Source organism: Diplotaxodon limnothrissa, linkage group LG11 (assembly GCF_057381915.1).
Source record: "Diplotaxodon limnothrissa isolate DT_005_m linkage group LG11, D_limnothrissa_male_GT1.1, whole genome shotgun sequence".
NCBI lineage: Eukaryota > Metazoa > Chordata > Actinopteri > Cichliformes > Cichlidae > Diplotaxodon > Diplotaxodon limnothrissa.
The window spans coordinates 36,480,966-36,495,012 of record NC_140606.1 but is presented as its reverse complement, the minus strand read 5'-3'; the positions used below and the strand labels follow the sequence as shown (position 1 = coordinate 36,495,012).

The 14,047-nt window shown below is 38.5% G+C and overlaps 1 protein-coding gene across 4 annotated transcripts in view; it reads left to right on the top strand.

The window, feature by feature from the left end:
• Nucleotides 1-14,047, top strand: part of ntrk1 (neurotrophic tyrosine kinase, receptor, type 1) — a 48,772-nt gene extending 34,725 nt beyond the window's left edge. For all 4 annotated transcript variants that reach the window (XM_085366688.1, XM_085366686.1, XM_085366685.1 and 1 more), the window contains 3 exons: nucleotides 4,837-5,077; nucleotides 7,589-7,747; nucleotides 13,862-14,047. In XM_085366688.1, the coding sequence (XP_085222814.1) occupies nucleotides 4,837-5,077; nucleotides 7,589-7,747; nucleotides 13,862-14,047 (586 nt within the window). The remainder of the gene's footprint in view (nucleotides 1-4,836; nucleotides 5,078-7,588; nucleotides 7,748-13,861) is intronic.

Sequence of the window (14,047 nt, the reverse complement as noted above, 5' to 3'; positions counted from 1 at the left end):
AACTGTTTTACAGTGTTGTCATACGTTATCTTTTTGTGCGCCAACCTCCACTTACACAAGTACCAACACTTGAATCTGTTTACAACAACATCATAATATGTAATTTGTTAAATGATCATATACTGCTTTTAGATGTGCTTCAGATGTTGAAAATGGGACTCGCTCACACAGATAAATGACTGCAGCTCTTTAAAAGCTGCCATCTGTGAGCTGCACTGCCTTTATCACTCAAACTTGATGTGTGTTTAAAAGTTAAACCCACTCAGCTGACCTCAGTGCAGCATGTGCGGTTCCGCCGGTCACTCGGCGTATCGGTGGATTTTGTGTGTTTAAGTAGAAATGCCACAAGGAGTCATGAGGACAGCCGTGGAAGTGTTTGTGCTCGACTTCACAGACTATTATATTTGATATTTTTGAGGCGGCTGCGTTTCCTCTCTCTCCACACTGTAAGGTTTCCGAGGTCCTGTTTGAACGGTGTTTAGATGATTTGGAGACCCAGAAATAGCCAGGGTGGTTTTAAATCTCTCTGAAATTTGGCGTGTGTTTCTTTTCAAGTCAAGCATTTCACATGAATTACCAGCTCACCTTTAACATCATCTATTAATTATTTTACATCATAATTTCTCTTCCATTCCCTTCCTCTTACGATTCTGTGAACCTAATGTGTCGGTAAATGTATGGACCAGTTTGCTGAATTTGAAACAGGAAGAAATTAATTTCATTCCAGTGTTGAAACTCACCAACACTGGACCCATCTGCTCTAAGAAAAACTGACCAAACTTTATTCACATATTAAAACACTCGAACCAAAGCAGCTGACAAACAACAAGAACCAGATATTACACCAAAAGCATTTTAGTCTGTTAATTTCCATGCCAGGTAGATGTATTGTAGTCTTGTTTTCATTTCATTAGATATAAAAGGTGCTTTGTATTCTTTGTCATAATTTTCTTTGTCAGCAAGCTAAAACCTTCACCTGTATGTCATTCACGCAGTTAACAGTTGGCACTGTGAGGAGGAAGCTAGAGACTTGTAAGCTGGTGTGCATCTCCTTAGTCACACATGTAAATGTTGTTTGAGAGGTTTGTGAAGCTAAATATGTCCAGCAGGGAGACCTGGGAGGGGAGGATGGGGTGAATAAGGGGATGGCCTAATTTTGTAGTCCTGAAATAACATTTTAGCCACATTATTGTTTAGATGCGTACCGCAGAAAACGCCTCCACTGGTTTGCTAGATAAAGATTGGTGTTTTATTTATTTATTTATTTACATTTATGGACAAAACTCATCAATAAGCATTTCTGTAAATGCACCAGAGTTAGCCATGGGCTAGTTTTCATCTGTAGTCCCCAACTAGATCTTAAAAGCAACCTAAAAACAAAACAATATATAACATCAACATTATAGAAACAAATAAAAGTTAGAAAGAAGAAAAAAACATAACAGAAAACTCATACAAAAGGAAAGCAAGGTGGAAACAGGAGAATCAAACCAAATCAATGCTGATAAAACTGATGTTTGAAATTTGTATTCTGCTCTCTGATGTTGATGCGTACAGTGTTTCACAGCCTTTACAGAAAATGCAGACCGACCAAAAGAACTGAAAGCAATAATACACTCCTGTCTAGTCAGGTTCCTTGTAATTTGGTTTCTGTTTACCTCAGTGGCAGGAAACTGACTAAATTAGCTCAGTACTTTTAGCCTGTTTGCCTTTTCCATTCAAATCCTGCATGTGCAGCTTGGTATTGGATCCAAAAATGTCTGCATAAAAGAGGAATGTAGCAAAGATTTCAGCTTTATCAGCAAAAGAAAAAAAATAGTATGACTTATTTGAACAAGGATACCTGCCTAATTAATTCTACGTAACACAGAAAATACAGTACTCGAGTTTAACTCACCAAAACAAGAGCAAAGACTTCATGGATGGTCTGTTAATAGAATTAACCACAAAGTGAGCAAACTTATGTGTGATCATTGCATTTAAAATGCCCTGAAAAGCACCAATGTCACATGAGGACATGACAAGTGTCCATCAGAGGAACTGCAGTTTCTCTGCCGCTCTGGCGGTGCCTTCATTTCTTCACGCACAGATGTTGCTGCATGGTTCGATTTTTACCAGCTCGAACAATAATGTGAAAAAACACTGTGGTTTTTATCAAATGTGATGTAAAAACAACTGAGAGCCACATAATTCATTTGAGTGACTGCTGACAAGAAAATAATTGTTACTGTGTACGTGACGGGTGGGGGATTGTGCGTGTTGTAGAAGAAGAAATGTTTTCTGATTAAAATTGCATACTATACATAAAACACTGTGTATATAAACCATTCCCAGGGCCCTTAGGTGAGCCACTGGTGCCTTACAAGTGATAGCAACCCACCAGTAAAAACAGCATTGTAAATTTACAGTATGGATAAAGAGATGCAAATTATTACCCAGGGAGGCAAAGAGTGACTCACAGATGAGTGAAAAACACAGACATACAAGAACTCAAGCCAAACATTCATACCATCACAAGAAAAGTAACCGAAGACACTGAAGGAGAGACAAAGAGAGAGAAATGTAAAAGCTGAATCTCCTGGATAACTCACAACATGTCAAGGCATGGGTCAGTTTTTATTATTTATAAGAAGTCCTCGCATCAATAATCTTAAATGAGAGTGAATTTCAACTATCCAAGTGTTTTAGCACTTGGATAGAAATAGAGAAGATTCCTTGAACTGTGCAATGAACTGATTTTTTTATCTGGAGAAGGGGTTATGTGGCAAATTAGGTAATGATAACAAATGATAACACTTGAATTGTTGCATAACATGGTGACAGAAGAGCTTCAAAATCTGTTTTTCAATCATTTAAAAAACCTTTGCAAACCTCTGGGGGGAGCTGGAGGAGAAGGGTCAGTGCTGAATAGCGCTCACTTGGCACCTGGGCAACCATCTGACGCTACGATTAGAGCAGACGGCGCTGATGCTGTCTGCCAGGTGTCCTCCACAGGAGGCAGATTGGAAATGAAAACACACAGAGAGGCGCGCGAACAGACTTTTCCCGAGATATATGTTCACGCAGGGATGGAAATCGCATTTTCAGCAGACAGCATGGGTGAGATGTCCGAGAGACCCCACAATGCAGCTGCTTTCCCACCCTGCCACCTGCCTTTTAAACTAATAGTGATTGTATAGACAACTTCCTTTGTAAGGAGGGGACAAAGTGGAGAGGAGAGATATTAGGATGGATGGAGACACATCAGCTGTGATTTGCTCATTTAGGCAGGAGTTGGACGTGAGAGTGGGTGTTTATGGTCCACGAAAACCATGAAGAGTTAATGCACTCTGCATCTCTGAATTGCATTATTGCAAATCAATTGTAGGCGTATTATAAGCCTTGTGTTTTTGATTAAGCATCACTGTTAAATGGCTTTATTATGGTGTGGTCGTGCTCACCATGTCTGGGGAGTTCTAGAGAGCTCGTATATGTCACAAATGTTCAATCTGCAGATTACGTGCTGAGGTCATCGTCCTTCAGGTCACCCAAGGTTGGTGCCATAGTTACAGCAAAAAAATACAAAAGCCTGAATTGCTCATTCAAGTGTTTGATAACCTGCACAGCCACCAGCAACAGAGAAGAATATCACAGCATGTCGAGTTCATTCAGTTTACGGTCCACAGTGGTCAGAAGTTCCCATCTAATGCAGAAAAAGTGCATTTAATAAAGTATTCATTTCAAGAGAAAAGGAAAATAGGTCATCAAATAGTTAATGAGCAGAAATGACTTACAGTATTGTACACTATAAACAAAGAGGAGTCTCATTAGGGTGTCTCATTTGCAGCATGACACCTGAAGTCGCTCTTTACGTGACAGTAAAGCACAGACTTACTGCTGAAACAGATCAAATGCAGAGAATAAATTTGTCTGAAGGTATCAATAATGTACCTTTTCACTTCATGTAAATATTATTATCCTGCTTACTTCAATATAAAGTCTTTTGAAGACTAGACAACCTTCAAACAAGTTGGGTCATCCTGTGCCTGTGCTGCTTGACAACTTTAGTCAGTTTTGTTTTTTAAAAATATGACTTTTTTTCTGTTGTTCTCTTAGTCTGGAAAATAACGAAATACACTTTTTATTTGAAAATACCCAAGTTGTGTAAATCCACTTCATACTCTTTTTACTAAATTGTCTCTACTTTTCCCCTCTACTTTGACAGCAGTAATTACTTTTCAGATTCAGATTTGACATTAAAGACACTTTTAAAACTGTGCAGCACATTGTTAAAGATTATATCAGTGCCCCCAACCTATTTCCGTGTGACCTTCTGCAAAGAGTAGTGCTTTTCAGATGTGCACTCTTTTCCTCTCTAAACTTCTCAGAATCTTTTATATAAGTAAGAGAAAAGTCCACACAGTGAATGCAGAACTTTGTGTTTCCTTGGAACCGATGGCATTAATCGTCTCACGACTGCTCAGCCTCATTCTGTGACTGTTTTGAAAAGCACTCAAACCCACCCCCAATATCTTAGAACTTAATTATTTGTGTACTAAGAAGCTGAATCCACCTCTGTCTCATCCAGCTACAATAAACTGCTGCTTATACACTTGTGCATCTGTATCGACGGTCTAATAATGCCACATAAAGCAGTGTAACACACACCAAAACATTTGCTTTGGATGCATTAGGTACACTGTGCAGCTAACTCTTTTAAATAGATTTTGAAACTGTGGTATTTTTACTTTCACCTTGCGATCTTCCTACATTTTGATGAAGCTAAAATATTAAAATAAATTCAGACCAACAGATGTGGATTAAAGCAGCTGTGTGTCCTTTTTGTGCCCCCTGTAGAGCTCACGGCCCTGACGCTCACATCCTGGACGAGTCCAAGATGCCCCCGCTGGGTGAGCTCACTCTCCCTCAGATGCTGCACATCGCTGCTCAGATTGCCTCAGGCATGGTCTACCTCGCATCGCTGCACTTCGTTCACCGTGACCTGGCAACTCGCAACTGTCTGGTTGGAGAGGGTCTGGTGGTCAAAATCGGAGACTTCGGCATGTCCAGAGACATCTACAGCACAGATTACTATCGGGTAAACAGCTGAAACATAAAAGGAATACTTGACTGTTATTCTTAATGGGACTGTAAATTTAAACGAGACAGAAATATTACTCCTTTACTTCACTACTACCTTGCCATTTGTTTCTGTTTTATCTGCTCTGACGTATTTGTCATTAAAAGCAAGATTTCAGCTATTTCAGTTTACTGCAAACAACACTGTTTGACGCCGATCTAATACGTTTCAACAACAGGAAGTTTGAAGTATGTAAACCGTATCATGAATACATGCAATCAAACTGCAATTACTCCATTGTTGGTTTCCAGGCTAATCCCTCTTTGTTGCAGTCTGGGTCGCAACAGGAGGACACATCATGCAAATAATATTCTGGTTCCACAAGTGAAACCAGATTTCCACTTCTTTAGAATCCCAGAGATTTCATTTGATACATTTTACATGATACATAATTCATCTGTGTTTTTGGGGGTCTTTTTTCCCTCGTACATACCCCCACAAACCTGCATGTGTTAGACTGTAGTTCTGTTAACTGGTTAGCAAGAACTGGAAGTTCCAGTGTGGAAGTTCATTAATGCTACATTCTTTAATGGCCAGCAGATTTGAGAGAAGTTAAACTGTAAAGAAGTCTGTGAGAAAGTGAAACTATTTCTCACGTTGTGGCCTCAGTGAACATTTTCCTGATATCTTTATTTATTATGTTGCTATTTTCAGCCATTAATGAATATAAGGATATTAATTTTGTAGATGATGGTCACCATTAAAGTGAAAAATGACAATAAACGATGGTAGCGCTAGCAATCAACTCATCAAGAGTGATTTACAAAAGCTTCGATGGTGATGAGCAAATGTTCAGCTTGAACTGTTAGAAACAGGACTTGACTTGAAACAACGGGCGCCATCATGGCCATCATTTATATACAGCCAAAAGATATTCTTATATTCTTCCAGCCAAAAGTTTAAAGATGCAAAACCCTTGTTGTCACTCTGAGTATTTGACTATAATCTTGTGAAATATGTGAGTGTGAAAAGCTCTAATTCAGTATATGAAACAATAAAAATAATAGTTAGGTATATTTTTAAAAACCCAACTGAAGACTGCTGTTATCCTGCTGCTGTGTGAATGTATTTGAAACAAATCAAGGTGCGCTGTTCCTTTATCACATGTAACACACAGCAGGGGTTCTGATCTGCTCTCGGTACTGGAAATACTTAATCTGGAAACAGTGCAACCACTCACAAGCTGTGAATTCCCAATCTGACATCACGCAGACAAGTGAGGCTGCAGGTTAAAGATTGTTTCCTTTCTGTCTTGTGTTTCTCTGAAAAGTGAGGGCTGCAGTGCATGTGTAAACACAGCTGTACTGTTTTATTTTACTTTTATTACCCTCATTTTCATCTTCATACATTTATCCTTGGGTCTGTTAAAGCAGCTTAACACAATTCAGAGTTCAAAATAATCATTTTTTATCTTATACCAGTTCGTCCACTACCTGAAAGCAACTGTTTGAGCTCGCTTGGCTGCTTCACCCAAATCAAATATTTGAGCAGGAACAGGTAATTCGGGCTTCTGTGTTCACGGCCAGAGCTTTTTTCATGAGATGACCGCTATTTGGAACACCTGCTCTCTGCTGCATCATAACAAACCGGGAGTAGAAAAAACTGTCTGAAACTCAGAGAGGAGAATGAATAGGTATAATAGGCCCACTCCTTCTCTTATTGAACTCAGTGTTTTGGATTTGTACTTTGAAGTATTATAGATCAAATACTAATATTGAACTTCTCTAGTCTCGTAAGAAGAGATATTTCAATTTTTCTTGTGTGAGGGTGAAAACATGATGTTGTCTAAGAAGAAAAACCATGCCCTAATCAACTGTAATTCTGTTAAAAATGACTAATGGGTTATTATGATTAAGCTACATAATACATATTCTGAAAAATACACTAAGATAAGAAGCACATGTGCTTTGTCTTCTCCTGAAGCGATTTAAACTGCAGGAGCAGAGTATGTCGTGCATTTTGGATCTGTAAATCGCAGCATAACCTTTGAGAGACTGTGGAGTGTGTACTTTTAAAAACTACAGTCAAACCGGCTGAATAATAGCACTGGACTTTTTCATGTTGCTTCCCCTTGGTGGGATTTGAGAATTTGAAAATCGCTCAAATCTGTTACAGCAGGGTTTTTTTTTCAGAAGTGAGAAAGGTTCATTCCTGTTTTCACGTGAAAGGGTTTTACTCATTAACAGCATGTTGAGATCTCATAAATGCAATAAAAATTACAACCTAAGAGACTGTCTAATATTATTTTTGTGGCGGTTAATCTCTTTTCCTTTTTTTATTTTGCATGAAACTACTGTAATAATTTTTAAACAGTCTGCCTATTTTTGATTTCAAGCTGGTCTCCCAGCTTGTAATAAGCAGCTCAAGATGAGTGGAAAGGAAAATCTATTTAAGATTTAATCTCATCAACAAAGCTAATTAAGGTTTCCATAATTAAAGTTCACTTAGTATTCGGTTCTTTATCTTCAGGTGGGTGGACGTACAATGCTCCCAATCCGCTGGATGCCCCCTGAGAGCATCATGTACAGGAAGTTCACGACGGAGAGCGACATCTGGAGCTTTGGCGTGGTCCTCTGGGAGATCTTCACCTATGGGAAACAGCCATGGTATCAGCTGTCCAATAGCGAGGTGGGTTGCAGTGGAAAAAAACATTATAAAATTGCGTTGCAAAATTTCGGTAGCCCTTTCTATTACAGCTTGGTAATAATGTGGTAATAGCGTGGTAACAAGGCACATACAATCATGTAATAATGTGGTAATAGCAGGGTAACAAGGCAGAAACAAGAGTGTAATAATGCGGTAAAAGTTATTACACCTCAATTACAAAGTAAGACCAGTTGATATTAAAGTAATATCATAGTAGCAACAGTGGTTACAGTAATATTCCACTAACATTATGTAATGAGATAATAAGGGCCCATAACTGTGGCTATTAACTGATTATTACTTTGTAATTGAGTCGTAATAACTTAGAAATTACCAAATTATTATTAATTATATCATTCTTGTTTCTGCCTTTTTACCCTACTATTACCACTTTATTACTAAGCTTTAATAGAAAGTGCTATCAAAGTTTTGTTCCAGTTAGCTTTGCTTTCACACCGCAGTGCAGTGAAGAACTTAAAGCAACGTACCTTCATCCTGCTGTCTCTACCTACATGGGTTGTGCGCTCTCTGTACTTCACACTGACTGTTCTGATGATGGGCATGTGCCTGATGGCACCAGTTAGCCTTCAATCAGCACATAGTTTTTAATCTAAATGAATGGAATTTTAATTGGTCACCTGGATATAAAAATGACCTTCAAATTTAATTGAAAAAGCTTCAGAAAGTGTGGTGACTGTGTCCTAAAATACCATAACCAAAAAAGCTTAATTTCTGAAAATACTGAACAGATTCCATATTGGTTCGTGTTATGGATACAATAAACCAAATAAATATTTATTAAATTAACAAGAAGTAGTAGATTTTTGCAGCTTCACTGTTAAAACTAGTCTAATGTGCAAATGCGCAGTGCAACAACATGAATATTAATTGGTTCATTTGGGGTCAAGGGTGGGACAACCTCCATCTGTGGGGTTATCATAGAGCGCCAGTCCTTCCTCTTTATATGATGGCATTCTCTCACTCAGCCATAAACACCTGTGAGCTGTGCCTCAGACCGGTACCGGTCCCGGTCCGTGAGTCGTTTGGTACCGGTCCGCGAGAGTTGAGGCTCAGGTGTGAAATGTATGGTTTTCAGGGTTTTTATCGGTTTTCAGCGTTATTTTGTTATCGTTTTTATCGTTAACTCGGTTTTCCTGGGTCTTTTCACATGTGTTATGAATAAATCTTCTTTTTTCGGTACCGGTACTAGTTTTATTTTGTTGTATTTATCCGCGACACCTTAAAGGCCGGTCCGTGAAAATATTGTCGGGCATAAACCGGTCCGTGGCGCAAAAAAGGTTGGAGACCGCTGGTGTAGTAGTGTAAAAACCAAGTTTCAGTTGGATCTGGACTAAAGTCCCTCCAAGACTTTGGTTGTTTGGTCTGGACCCAGGTCAAGGAGAGGTTTCACATTTTGAAGTGTTAGTTTATGTCAGACTGAAAAGTAAGTCTGGACCAAACATGTTAGGTTTGATAGTTTCTTTAGATGACAAGACTGACAGCACTTATTTATTGGAAAATCACATGAAGCTGGAGCAAATAACTAGTTTAGTTTAGTCCCACTGGTTGGCTAGAAAGGAGGAAAACCATTCACAGTGTGGCCATGGGTGTAACCAGGCTTTAGAAATTAGAGAGGTCCACATTTTGTTTTTCTTGTAATGTTTAATATTTTAGGGTTAGCACCTGTGCTAGAAGGTCCTAGAGTTGCAATACAATCAAAACCATAAATTTTAAACACGGAGGACTTGATTTTATACAGCTTGTCTCTTTTACAGACCTCTGTAAAAGAGACAATTGTTTTATAAACAATATAAAACCATGAAATTAAAAATAAATAAATAATTAAAATGGCACAAAGGAGAAGGCTACCGGCCCTGACTCTCCTGTGTCTCTGATTCACTCCTTATACTTACAACAACCAGTTATCATTTCACTGAGTCATGCATAAAAGCCATCTCACGTCATGATTTATAACAACATACAGTATTTACTTACTTTTAATTACTGAGGTCCAGACTTTGGTAACCTTAGAGCTACCGGTAGTTACAGCTATGAATGCTGGGCAGTCTCGTCCAGTTCACAGTGGTTTTTTCTGAACGTTATGTTTTATATGCAGACATGCACATCATATCACTCCTCCATTCTAATTTTCCGTCGGATTTCAAATGAGCAATTTTACCAAATGTTAAAAATGTTTCCAAAAATGATATGTGAAAGTTTTTGTAGGAAAGAAAAATCACTCACTGCAGTTATTACCCCTCAAGGATTCACCGATTGCTTTATTTTTAAGGATTATGATCTATGCACGACTGCTGGACATAAACTGGATATCCTTTTTATGTGGTTTGTGTAAATGTATGTAGCTTTGCCCAGAAAGAGTTGCTAGGTCCAGGTTTCTGCAGAGTGCTTCCTTGCTGCATGTTCAGGCTTTAGTATTTCACTTTTTTAGCCTCGAGTTCAACACTGTGTGCTTACATTTCTTGATTTCAACTATTTATTAAGATAATGTCAAAACAATTAAAACAAACTGCATGAGTGGTGGTCGGCATGTTGTGGAAAACATGTTTAATTTAAATTCTGACTGTTCTGCTAATAGCATATACTAGCAAGCAACATTAAGTAGGATACAGAAAAATAGTTAACTGAAATCTTTAAAATATTTCACTTATGCACAACTTGACAGCCTACTTTTCCTTTGTTACGCTTTTTTTTAACAAGCAAACGAGGTAAGCTAGTCAACGAGCTAACAACAAGGTAACAAGCTAGTCAAGCTAATTGTAGTTTGCGTCGTGGTTCGTACTTGCAGATGTAAAAAAGGCAGACAATGTTTATATAAAGTTTAATCAGAGCATAAGAAAGAACTTTTCTCACTGTTGTGTGGAGTTTGTAAGTAATTTGAGTCTTTTGTTCTTTTAATAAATGAAGTCAGCTTGAAGTAACTTCATTCTTGAACATGCGCTAATGCAAATACTTCTGTAAATAGCAGCCTGAAATGTTTTGGTGCCTTCACATAATTTAAACTTGCAAAACAAAAAATTTTCACTGCAGTCTCAGATACTTTACCCGGTGCTCTTAAACTAATCAATAAATTCATAGTAATTAAGGGCGGTCCAGTCTAGCCTTTTCAGCTCAAGCACCAAGAAGTGGGACTCCATTGTGACCACAGTGATGCTATTACAGGCTGTAGCCCTCTCTCCTTTCAAGAGAAGGGTAGATCACTTTTCCTTTGCACTCAATTCTAATCTCATTGGCTTTCATTTTTGCCCCTGGCTAATGAGCCGTAACCTCGTTAACCTAATCCGTCTCGTCCAATGAAGGACAGGTAAAATTATCATGTTGCCTAATAAGTCAGTGGTGGAAATAAATCATCCCAAAATACTGACGTGACAGGCTGTGACGGCGGCGGACAGCATGAGTCTGCGTTCTGATTGATAGGCCATTTTGGTGCAAAGTGGCTGAGCAGCGACAGGCCTCTTGTGATCACCGGATCAGGCCGAGGTTAACAATGAAGAAGAGAGTCGCAGAGCACAGTGAAATCCTCTCTCTTATCCTCGACAGTGATGTATCCACTAAGCAACAAGAGCGTGTGAACTGAATCAGTCATTGCAGCGATTAGTGTTGGAGCTGGAGGTTGTTCATATTTCGGTGGCTCTCATTTGACTGCGAGGTCACAGCTAATTGACACATATTTGTGAATCTGTAGATAGTGAGGTTATTGTGCTGTTTATTAAAACATATTGTCCTTGGTGCAGCACATAGATATTTGGTGGTTCAGAAAGTCTCCGTGAATGAATCTATTGCATGCTCTTTTAAGGTTTGCTTTATAAGGTTTACATTTATCTCACTCTTCAAAGGTTTTTTTGTTTGAATGTTTTTGCTATTACTAACTTTTATAAACATCAGTCTATCAGCTGTTGTATTTTTCAGGCAGTGTATACAGTTATTAAAAATAGTTTTACCAACTGCAGCATGCAGGTACACATCCATGCTGTAATACTGAATAATAGTCTTTTTCTTTATGGTCCTTTCACTATATTCAAATGTAAGTTTCTACTTTGTGGTATTTTTACTTTATTTATTTTCCAGTTATTATCACTGACTACCAAAGCATCTAACCCCCGACTCTATATATTACAAAGCATTCAGTGCTCATATTTAAATATTTAAATCTGATGACAGTAACGTGTTTAAAAAAATAAAATGCAAGGATACATCTCACAGAGGAGAATCTTTCCTTTTCTCCATCAGTTGGAGTTTCAGTGCTGTGTAAATGACGTGTGTGGAAAAATAGTTTCACAGCCTAACAATGACATGCCTCTGTCTTTTGTTATTATTAAAGCATCAGAGAATCCAGAGAAGTCTCTGCAAGTGATGAGGCTGAATAAATGACCTTCAGATGGCAAATATCTGAAAACCTTTGTGGGTGAACACAGTTTTTCACATCACCCACAAATGCAAGTTTAAAACACCAAGACGGATCCTTTAAGGCTGCTTTCCTTTCAGCTCAAATCCTACAGAGAGCAAACACATTTAACTTTCAGAAATACAGAAACTGATCTCCTCAGCTCACAAAAGCTTACTATGAGGTGATGCAGTTGATACGAGTTGCACTTTCAGTTGTATCTTCAATTAAATATAAGCTTTCATTGATTTAAAGCTGCATTCTGTTTGTTTTACATCCGAACTTATTTTCACATTCTGACCAAATAAAGGTCTGAAAATAGGATTTAACTTGACTCTGGCAATGAACAGCCATGTTTAATATTGTTAACAGCTCCTTACAAAGATAATAACTTCAAACATAGAGATTCCTGACGACCCTCACTGGTCAACTTTTATTAGTACGGAGTAATTCTACAGAAGGGCCTTGCATCTTTGAAGTACTAAACTTAAAAAAACAAACAGCGTGTCTTTCCAGGAACGATGCTTTGTCATCCTGGGCAATAAACCGAGCAGCATAAACATTTCATTTAGAGACTAAATGTGTGCTTGCATGCTCGAGGTTTGGAGGGAGTACCAAGGACACTTAGTGCTAGAGTTTAAAATGTTTTTAGTGCTTTTAGCACCATACAGATAATTGTTATCCTCAGCTGTATTCAGGTGAAGCCGTGACTGTCAGAGAAAGATTTTCTTGGTTTAACAAATAAAAACCAAGACCAGAGCTGCATCAGCGTTGGACAGATAAATATAAAAAGATATTATAGCTTCTGCCCTCCTCACAATGTTGACAGGTTAATTTTTTATGTGTATAAAAAAACTTCTCAGTACATGTCATCACCGCTTGTTTCTTTTTAAATAGAAACTAATAAACAAGAAACAACAACTAAACTTTGCTGTAAACAACTTCTCCCTCCTGCTTTACAGCTGTAGACTTTTGCAAACATCCACCACCTGCCCACCTCACTATTCTAATAGCATGTTATTCATTAATTCTCTAACCCCACGTTTCTTCTGAATGGGATCTGTAATGTCTGATCAGGCTGCTTTTGTTAGCTTTCTTGTTTCATGTTCAATGCTGGAAGCGAGTCGATGCAGCCAGTGGATCCACGGTGCTGATTTACAAGAAAACTGCCCTCACTGAGTGAATTACTGGTGCTAAAAGATGATGATGCTGCGACGTCACTGTGTTGTTCTTCTGACAACAACAAATGGACCAATCACATTGTTGTGCTTTGTGTTGGATGGGTGAATGCAACACAGAACCTTCACATACAGAAGCTGGTTTCTTGTACTCAGTGTGTGAAATAAATTTAACAAACTTTACATTTTAAGTTGCATTTTGGTTCATTTTTAAAAAGGTGATCCTTTTTACAGCAGTAAGCATGTATTTAAAAAAACTTTCAGGCTTTATAGCAGTCAAACTTCTCTCATTTGCAGACTTTGCTTCCTGCTCAACATTAATGACTGAAGAAAAAGGTTTTGCTCATTTTTGATGTGAAACTTTTAGATCAGACTCAGATATAAAGGACTGGTAGGCTCTAACTCCATTAGAAAGCCCATTAATAAGACGATGTGAACAGAAGCCCTGAGAACAGATTAAGAATGCGTCTTTTATTCTGGCCATTAAAAAATGTATTTTTCCCTCCTGTTCCACAGGCCATTGAATGCATCACACAGGGACGGGAACTGGAGAGGCCACGCACCTGCCCGAAGGAGGTCTACTTGCTGATGCAGGGCTGCTGGCAGAGAGAGCCCCAGCAGAGGATGGTCATGAAGGACATCCACAGCCGTCTGCTGGCCCTGGTCAAGAACCCCCCGGTTTACTTGGATATCCTGGGCTAG